The sequence below is a fragment of the Chenopodium album genome, chromosome 13, assembly GCF_948465745.1.
Source record: "Chenopodium album chromosome 13, dcCheAlbu1.1, whole genome shotgun sequence".
NCBI lineage: Eukaryota > Viridiplantae > Streptophyta > Magnoliopsida > Caryophyllales > Amaranthaceae > Chenopodium > Chenopodium album.
The window spans coordinates 18,486,975-18,497,591 of record NC_137846.1 but is presented as its reverse complement, the minus strand read 5'-3'; the positions used below and the strand labels follow the sequence as shown (position 1 = coordinate 18,497,591).

Here is a 10,617-nt window from a genome sequence, read left to right as displayed (position 1 = left end):
CCTAGTTCCTCACCTTGGAGAGCTCCAATGTGGTTTGTAAGGAAAAACGATGGAAAATGAGGTTTTGTATTGATTATCGAGAGTTGAATAATGTTACAGTAAAGAATAAAGGGGTTGGAGTGTTTTCGAATATAGATCTACTTAAGGTCAAGTTATCACTAGTTGAGAATTGCGGAACAAGATATTTCAAAGAGCGCTTTCAGGACCCGTTATGGTCATTATGAGTTCACATCTATATTATGCTGTTTGGTTTGACCAATGCACCAGCAATGTTCATGGATTTGATGCATAGGATTTTGTGGCCATACTTGGATAAGTTTAAAGTGGTGTTTATTGATGATATTTTGATTTATTCAAAGAATAATGTTACCTTTAAAGGAGTATCACGTTCTTGTATGTTAAGTTGTTCAAGTGTAATAAATGGGGGTAATAGTTACCAACCCTCCCCCTAGTGCGTCTAACTATTATGTCCACAATACTCCCTCCGCGTTTTAATAAGTGTTACATTTTGACCGGCAGACAATTTAATTGATTTAAATAAAATATGTAGTAAGTAGGGTAGTTGGAGTATTAAAAAATTGTAAAAGAAAAATAGTGGGGTTAATAATTTATTGAAAAAACAACGAATGTAAGAGGAAGGAAATGATAACAAAAGAAGTAGTGGGTTAGGGTGGAGAACATGAGAGGAGAGATATATTATATTAAAATGTAGCTTTTTGCCAAAAAAGAAAGTGCAATACTTATTGAAACACGACCACATTTAGTAAGTGTAATATTTAGTACGGAGGGAGTAAATCCCTTTTCTTTATTTCTCACCACTCCATCATTATATAATTTCCTTACAATCACGCCATCACTCTCTCATTTTACTTCAAATTCACATTCATTTTCTTAAGATTGACTTTTATTAACCTAGTAATACATCATTCTTAATCCAAGCATGCCTTAAATCACATATGGTTATTTATGAGTTTAGATTACTTCATACAAGTTACACATATACATCCTAAATGTCTAAGTTTTTTATCGAGGTTCAAGTATAACTGGCAAAAGGGTCATTTGGGTCGGGTATGGGTCGATTTGGGTCAAGTCGGGTTTCAAGTATGGCTCATGTCGGTTATCGGGTCAAGTTTGGGTTAATTATGTTCGAGTTACACCATTTTCAGGTCGAGTATGGATCATATTCAGGTTGGGTCATAATGTTTGGGTTGTTTCATTTGTGGGTCAAGCTCAAATCTTTAATTTTATATTTGTTATTGTAATAATAATAAATATCAAACTCATTATGAACTTGACTACGGTTGGAGATGAATAATTTGAGTCATTTTTGGCACTGGACATTTTTAGTTCAGTTCTAAGGTAATTTTAGTTTGGGACATTTTGGGTACCAAATCTAATCTGATCTAACATTTCGAGTTAATTTTAGGTCGGGTCAATTTCGAGTCGGGTCAGTACGGGTTTGGGGTCAACTCCATTTTCAGGTCAGATATAGATCGGGTCTTGTAGATTTTATATTTCGAGTCAATTTTGGGTTAATATTTTTTGGGTTGAATCATTGGATTTGAATCAGGATTGCCAGGTCTAGGTTCAAGTAGCCTAAAATTAGCTAATTGGCTATTTTCTTTTCCATCTTTCATATTTTCAAGGAAATGAAGCTATAAACACATTAAATGAAGGGAAAAATGCACAAGAAAAATGAAGAAAAAAGGCTAAAAAGCAAAAAAGTCAATGCCGGGAACTAATCAAACTTCCCAAATCTTGCCATAGTAATTTTTTTTATAAGGTAAATTTTCTCAAAAATTGATTTTTATAAGGGAGCTTAATTTTCCACTAAATTCCCATTCCCAATTTTCTAAGGACCTTAACTACTAGAATTTGTTATGTACACCCGGGGTCGTTTGCTAATTTAATCAACAAATAAGCAAATGATATTTTCACTCATTTGTTGGTTAAATGAGCAAATGACCCAAAGTGTACGGTACATCCGAATGTATATAATAGGCTCTCCTTAACTACTGCAAAGCTTTAATTCATTCAATGCAATTTCGGAGCAGTGAACCAATTTCTATTAAAAAAAAATAATAAAAAAAATAAAAAAGAGCAATTACAGAGCAGTATTTTTTTTTTTTTTTTTTTTTTTTTTTTTTTTTTTTTTTTTTTTTTTTTTTTTAAAAAAAAAAATAAATCCTCAAATATAAAATCTATGTAATTTGTGATATTTTTCTTTCTTTTAACTGACCCCAGAATCAAGTTTCCTAAGAAGTGTAAAGAATCAAGTACTTTGACAAACAAACACTCTGTCCCTCTCTTTCATTCCTTACATGAAAAACCAACACTACAGACTCTTCTCCCTTACTTCATCATTCCATCTTCACTTCACCACTCTTCCTTCTCCTCCATGGCTTCTCCCCTCCTCTTCATCTCCCTCTCCCTCCTCCTCTCTTTCTCCTCTTCGTCGTTGCTGCCGCCATCGCCGCCATCATCCTTATCCAGTGATCATATCCCTCAAGTAATCCATTCATTCCTCATACATCTCATCTCATTTTTCTTAATTATTATACAAACTTCTAATTAATTAACTATCTTGTGATTAATTATAAAAATGCAGAGTTATATAGTGTACTTGGGTGGATCAAATGATGAAGATCAATTTGACATGAAAATTACTGAGTCTGCTCATTCACAATTGCTTTCTACTGTCATTCCAAGGTATGATCAAATCATTTCTATCAGATTTTATAAATTACTATAATATGAAATTTAATGTTGATAATATATTAGTAAATTAAATAAAAAAATGGATGCAGTTCGGAAAGAGAGAGGATGTCGGTGGGTCATGTATACCATCATACATTCAGGGGATTCTCTGCCTTTCTTACTGCCACTGAAGCTTCTCTGCTTTCTGGTACTTTTCTTTATTCTACTCCCTCAACTTCAATCTATCTAATTCTTTCATGATCATTATATTCCTTTATTATTATTATTATTATTATTATTTTTTTATTATATACTAGTACGTTCGATATTAGGATATTAATATGACTTTATATTATTCTTCATACTTTGTATGATAATACTTGTAAAATAGGACTTCGTATGAGATCTTATTCAATTCTTTTCTTTATACTTGTTACATTTGAGTTTAGACTTGTTACATTAGCAATATATACAAAATATCAACGAAAAAGTAATTATCAGTCAAAATGAGTCACTTAAATAAATAAAAATACATTTTATAATTTTCTACCTCAAAATGCTCTATTACATTTAAATTGTTCATATACTTTAATTAAATATAGCAATAGTTAAAGTTATACTGCGTATATCGAAATTTCCTTGAAAAAAAAAGTTATGTATTGACAAATACAAAGTATGATTAAATAACTGGGTAACATATTGGGGTATGGCCAAATTTAGTTAGTGGCACTTCCAATTTGAAGTGATTGGAATTCGAGTAGAATTTCCTAGACGTGAGTGTAAAATTGTAATTTTGACTTAAAAAAAGTGTGCAATATACATAAAATTGATTAGTGTAGTGTAAGAAGTGGTAAAGGAAGATGTAATTGATTGAGGTGCAATAATTTAAAATAATAATTAAAATAATAAAAAAATGTGAGACAGGTCATGAAGAAGTAATATCAGTGTTTCGTGATCCAAGTTTGGAGCTCCACACTACAAGATCTTGGGATTTCTTGGATCAGCAATCTGGACTTGGAACTCATTTTCAATTTCAAAAGCATGGATTTCCCTCCTCTGATGTCATCATTGGAATGATTGACACAGGTATTTCTAAGCTTCTCATTTATTTATTTTGGTTTTATTTTCAGAAATTAGAATATACTTGTGCTTTATATACTCATTGTGATGAATCCTTGAATATTTTGGTTTCTTAAACAAATAAATGTAATAGATAGTTGTTTAATTGGAGATTATTGCAAAAAAAATAAAACATTGATACACAAAAGTAACAACGCGTTTTCGATGTGGCTAGCCACACCTTATAGCCGAATGACACATGAACCCTAATCAAGTAACCCCTGACCGATCAAACACATAATTGTAACCACTAACCAAGTAGCCCTTGATTGACCGAGTAATCTTTGATCATCCGAATAACCCTTGACTGAGTAATCCTTGACCAATCTAGTAACCCAGGAATAACTAAGCAACCCTTGACCAAGTAATCTCCAACCGATACCTGACCGAGTAATTCCTGACCAATCGAATAACCCATAAATATGTAATTCTGATCACACGTTATGGCAGCTACACGGTGTGGCAACCACATATGAAACTTCTTGCTAAAGTAAAGGACTAAGTTTTGGAGTACTGTTGTGCAAAGTTAGGAAAAAAAAAATGTAAAATTCTTATAGAGATTAGTCTAAATATTTTCAACATTTTACTTCTCAATGTTTCTTTATTAATTTAGTTTAGAAACATATACGAATACAAATGTTTGGTTAAACTCGACATCTTTGATGTTTACCTACGATTTATTTAATGTTAAAACCTAAAACTATAGGAGAGAGAATAACAATTATTGTACGTATATATCTTAATAATATATGATATATATTTTTATTTGCTTATAGACAAAAGTCACTCATTTATATTGAGATTTGTTATCCATTATAGTTGTCATAAAGTTACACAAGTATTTTAATTTACATTCTATCACTTCACTTATCAATGTTATTCATGTAGATGCAAAAATTGATTCTTATTTTCTTTGTTTCAAATTATATGATACAAAATGATAAACCATACTATTTTGATCATCAAGTCATTGGTATCATCCTATTGCAAATGATCATAAACAATTCAACAATGAACCAATCCGTTAAACGATGAGCACAGCACTAAAACAAATTTTAAGAATGAATGAATGGATTATGAGCTAAAACAAAGAATATCCCAATAATAAGTTTTACAATTATTTGATGATCACTTCATGTCTTCATAAGGCCCAACACAAAACTTAATCGAACCAAATGATGTAAACCGAAATTGGCTGAAAGTGACTTGATCTATATTCAACTCTAATCAAAACTGAAATGATTTGAATTAAGATTGTACTAGAACTGAAATAATCTAATCCGAAATTAACACAATATCATGATTATCAAACTTGACATCGATCTAATATATATAAATCAAGAGGCCCCATTCAAAGTTTACCAAAACTCTCTAAATATATATTATAGGTAATTATAATTGAATTGAAAAATGTAAATCAAGATGAATCAAATAAACAAGATCATATATACATCGATCGATCCTTTCTTATTTGTACACAATATTAATTGCTAAAGTATTATGGATACATTTCATTTGCAAATGATTCCACTGCACAAAGATTCAATGTGTAATCAAATTTGAGGAATAGATTTGAGGGAGTAACAATTTAAAAAATCCTCATTGGTATTTTGCAGCCTTAGTCAATTGTAAGTTTGCAACAATGTGAGCTATCTAGAAGTGTCAAAATTACATTGAATCTGACCCAATTCAAAACTGACTTAAGATACGATCAGATTTCGACTCGTGTGAACATAATACTTTAGCATGACTCAAGGTTGAAAATAGACACAAACTAACTGACTTCATTAAACCCGATTCAAACACCCGAATTAACATTCCTGACTAGGAATGAAAAATTCCCAATAAACTTATGCATTCTAAAATTTATGTGATACTGTAATAGTATATATTATTATATTTATGTATTTGTATTTTATTGTCCTTCTAGCTCTTTAAGAAAGAACAAATATAATTGGCTACCTAGGAAATCTAGATGATTCATTAAAGTGATCGGGCTGGATGAAAATGACTTGCTAACAACTCAAATTAAAGGTCCACTTTGATGATTTACAAATTTTATAGGGCCACCATAATAACACCTCTCTCTCTCTCTATAATACTTCTCTTTTCATGCTTATAAGTGCAATCGTTAATATCTTTAATTATTGATATGTAAAAATTGTAAACATTTGATATTAAAAGAGTATAAATAGGGATGAATCTAACAATATTCCACATAACTATATTTTTGCATATATAGCTAGAGCTGTCAAAAACTAACCCGACCAAAGAACCCGACCTGAACCGGCAATGATTTGAACCTGATCTGTACCCGAACAATGGGGTGAAACTAGTGACCTGTAACCCGACCTGAATCGACCTGATGTTAACCGACAACCAATTTGATCCAATACTTTATAACCTAAACTCGAACCTACACCTGATCAGATAGTAACCGTCAACCGATTTAATCCGACCCAACAACAATCCGAACCCGAATTATTACCGACCCGATTAGAACCTCAAAAAATTTTAACCCAACGCAACCTGTTATTGACCCAAGTCATGAAAGGTTTAATAAAATTTTACACACCTTTCGTTTCGGTAAAACCCTCAATCCTTAACAAAATATTGGTACAATTTGTTCAGCTTATATACCTTTTGTTCTCTATTACTTCGCATATAGGCTTAATAAAATCTTGATAATGTTTGATCAAATTATAAAGGGCGTAATTATATAGGTTCAGCTTCACCACATCGATATTTATTCGAATTGAACTTGAACCAAAACCAAGAATGATCTAAATTTAAGATTATCCGACCAAATAATTATCTAGCCCAACCGTAACCCGAACCGGAATGTACATCTATTAACCCGCCCAAACCTGACTCAACAAAACCCGAACCTGAAATTGAACCCGATCTGAATTTGACTCGAATCGAACCCAACCTATACCCAGAAAGGTAAACGACCCGAGATAATTTGAACCTAAACTTGAACCTGATCTGAGGCTAGATTAACCCGACATAACCAGATCCTAATTCAACCCGAAACCTGATTTGACTTGACCCGAACCCAACATGAATACCCAAATTGACAGCTCTATATATAGCTTTAAATCATCGGAGCTAGTCAAAATGGAACACATGAATAATGTAAAAGTCAAAGTATTGCAAATATAAAAAAAAAGGGAGGAAATAGATGTTTACTATTAATTTCAACGACAATTTAGTAAAAATATATTAGCTATAACGTTATTTTTATTTTTTTTAAGTTGATGTAAGTGTCAATTTGTGTCATTGTTTGGTTGGGTCTAGTTGGCTGATCTCATTTTAACATCCTGTTGTTAAATGTTGGGTCATTTTTTGACACCTCTAGTAAGTATGTAACAACAAATGGTGCCAAAATTTTCTTATGTACGTACAATACATAATATGAGTAGTTCAGTTCATCAGAGTATTTTCAGTTCAGTTCATTTCAGCTCTAATAAGTTCAGTTCAGTTTAGTTCAGTTCAGCTCCTAATTTTCTTCTCTCATAAAATATTCAGTTCAGTTCAGTTTAGTTCAGTTCAGTTCAGCTCTAATCAGTTCAGTTCAGCTCATTTCAGTCAATGAGAACATGTCCTAAGTAATAACATAAAATCAGCTTTACCATTGTTATTGTTTTAGGAATATGGCCAGAATCTCCAAGTTTCACTGACGAAGGTCTTGGAGAGATACCTCCAAGATGGAAAGGAGCTTGCATGGAAGGCTTCGACTTCAAGAAGTCTGATTGTAACAGGTAATTACTCGGAATTTTGTCACCTGAATTTCACTTATCATACTCATCACTTTGCTCTGATTTAGCATGCCCCGTGTTTTTTTACACATAGTTTCAGGCAATAGGTACTAATGTGGTTATAGTTAATCATGAGACATTCGTATATCTATGACATTTTGTATTATCACTTGATTTTCTGAAAAACAAGGATCTTTTGGAATTAAATAGCAAAATATGCTGCTATGTGTGCTGTACTAGCAAACATATGTACTTATACAGTATGTTCTAATTTACTTTTTACAGGAAATTAATTGGAGCAAGAAACTACATCCCACAAGGCGGCTTTGGAAAATACAGCAACTCCACTGTCACCAAGTCAAGTGACTCAGCACGAGACCACGACAGCCATGGAACTCATACAGCATCAACTGCAGCAGGAGTCCAAGTTACGAATGCTAGTTATTTTGGATTAGCACAAGGCACGGCGAGAGGTGGTCTACCATCTGCTAGGCTTGCAGTTTACAAGGCCTGCACAATAGACAATTGCTCTGGCTCTACAATATTGAAGGCTATTGATGATGCTGTCAAAGATGGTGTTGACATAATATCAATATCTTTGGGCATGGATTTACTTTTACAAGCGGATTTCTTGAGTGACCCGATAGCCATTGCAGCGTTTCATGCATACCAAATGGGGGTAATGGTGGTATGCTCAGCCGGAAATAGTGGTCCTGACCCATATACTGCAGTGAATACAGCCCCGTGGATATTTACTGTTGCTGCTTCCAATATTGACAGGGATTTAGAATCAGTCGTGCTCTTAGGAAACAATGCGAGTTTCAATGTGAGATGACAAGTCCGAATACTTATACACCATTGTACTACATTGACTTAGAAAGTTTGGCATTCATGATGATTTCATTTTCTATGTAGGGGTCTGGCATCACGCTGTCAAATCTTACTATCTCTAGCCAGTATCCACTTGCATTCGCAGGAGATATGGCTTCTGCATTCACCCCTTCATCAGAAGCGAGGTAAGTCTTGTTCAATAACTTCCAAAACCAAGTATCCTCAGATTGATGAGACTCTAAACACACCATTATGTTACAATCATACTCATGTCTGAGTTTTGGCATAGGTAAGGATACTCAAAAACTGATCTTTAGTCTAAAATCATAGGAATTTGTCATGAAGTAGCATTTTCGGACAAGTAACATATCAGCATAGTCTATCAGACCAGTCGACCAGAATACCTAAGTTTAACATACTATAGATGTAGGAGCTAATAGAACAGTCCCAAATTGCTATATCTAATGCTCACTTTTCCTTGCAGCAATTGCTATCCAGGATCACTGGATCCTAAGAAAGTGTCTGGGAAAATAATAGTTTGTTTGAACAATTACCCTAGTATATCACGGCGGATCAAAATGTTAGAGGTACAAGATGCAGGTGCAAGTGGCTTGTTATACATCAGTATTGTTGAAAAAGGTGTGCCATATGATTCAGGTTCTTTCCCATTTACACAAGTCGGAGAAGATGATGGACTAAAGATACTGAAGTACATTAATTCTACGAGGTGTGTTAATTATTTCATTAAACCTCAACATTTATTTGATGCTAGAAAATTATATCAAAACTTACCTAAAGGTGAAGTACAAAAATGACTTCCAATGCCCACTACAGGGAACCAACAGCGACAATCTTGTCAACCGTCTCTGTGGAAAAATACAAACCAGCACCAACTGTTGCAGATTTCTCATCAAGAGGTCCTGGAGAATTCACTGAAAATATTCTTAAGGTAAAAGTTAGTGCACTTTAGTGTCGATTGGCTCACCTAGACACAATATTATAAACTAATAAGTTAGATATCTATTCAAAATTCTGTTTCTTATATCATTGCAGCCAGACATTATGGCTCCTGGAGTTGCTATACTTGCAGCAAATATTCTAGAAATCGAACCAGGACAAGAAACTGTTGAAAAAGAGCCGTCAAAATTTGCTATAAAATCTGGAACATCCATGGCTTGTCCTCATGTAACTGGTGCTGCGGCTTTCATTAAGTCCATACACCCTGAATGGACACCTTCCATGATTAAATCAGCTTTGATGACTACAGGTAATACTGCAACTCCCCATATTTTTACAATGCAAATACTCGAAAACATATCCTGCTTGTTTATTACAATACATGTTATACAGTCGTACAGACAAAAACTTACAGCAAAGACATGTTTAACAATAGAGCTTGCAAACTAGATAATCATTACTATATGTTATATTTCATTTTCCTGTCAATTCATAACTTTTCTCATATATCTTACAGCAATTGTTGCTGATAACATCGGGAAAGGTTTAACAAATAGTTCCGGAGACATTGCTAATCCACACGAAACTGGAGCTGGGGAGATAAGTCCAGTAAAAGCCCTTGATCCAGGACTCGTATTCCCGACCACTACAGAGGATTACTTTCATTTCTTATGTTATTGTGGATATAAAGAGAAAGTCCTTCGATCTATGTCAAGCACAAAATTCAGTTGTCCAAAGGATACTTCAGACGCAATAATATCCAACATAAATTATCCATCCATCTCCATAGGTGAACTGAAACGCAATCACGAAAAAAGAGTTACTAGGCATGTTATCAATGTTGGATCATCAAATGCATCATACACCGCCACTGTACAAGCTCCACAAGGCTTAAAGATAAATATATTTCCAAAGCAGATAGATTTTCACAAGGGTTCTACTACAGCTATATTCAATGTTTCATTCCATGGGAAACAAGCTCAGAAAGGCTATAATTATGGCTCATTAAATTGGTTCGATGGTGTACACAATGTTCGAGTTGTATTTGCTGTAAATATCGTAGATTGATTGAGGAACCACAATCCCACACGCACACCAACCATATAACCAATAATTATACATACCTTACAAATGATATATAGGAAAAAGATTCATTCTTTCTGCTAAATGTATAATATATGCTGTAAAAACGTGTATATTTCATACAAACCTCAATGGCGTATCATTTGAATATAGTATTTGATAGTGTATG

At 33.5% G+C, this 10,617-nt stretch overlaps 1 protein-coding gene across 1 annotated transcript; it reads left to right on the top strand.

Annotated features, from left to right (window-relative positions):
• Positions 1-2,279: 2,279 nt before the first annotated feature.
• On the top strand, positions 2,280-10,617 carry LOC145576456 (CO(2)-response secreted protease-like). Its single transcript, XM_081634217.1, has 11 exons — positions 2,280-2,509; positions 2,609-2,709; positions 2,808-2,905; positions 3,622-3,783; positions 7,469-7,580; positions 7,863-8,403; positions 8,493-8,593; positions 8,893-9,135; positions 9,243-9,357; positions 9,462-9,675; positions 9,883-10,617. Exons 1-11 carry the CDS (start codon positions 2,399-2,401, stop codon positions 10,431-10,433), a joined length of 2,349 nt encoding a protein of 782 aa, XP_081490343.1. The 5' UTR covers positions 2,280-2,398; the 3' UTR covers positions 10,434-10,617.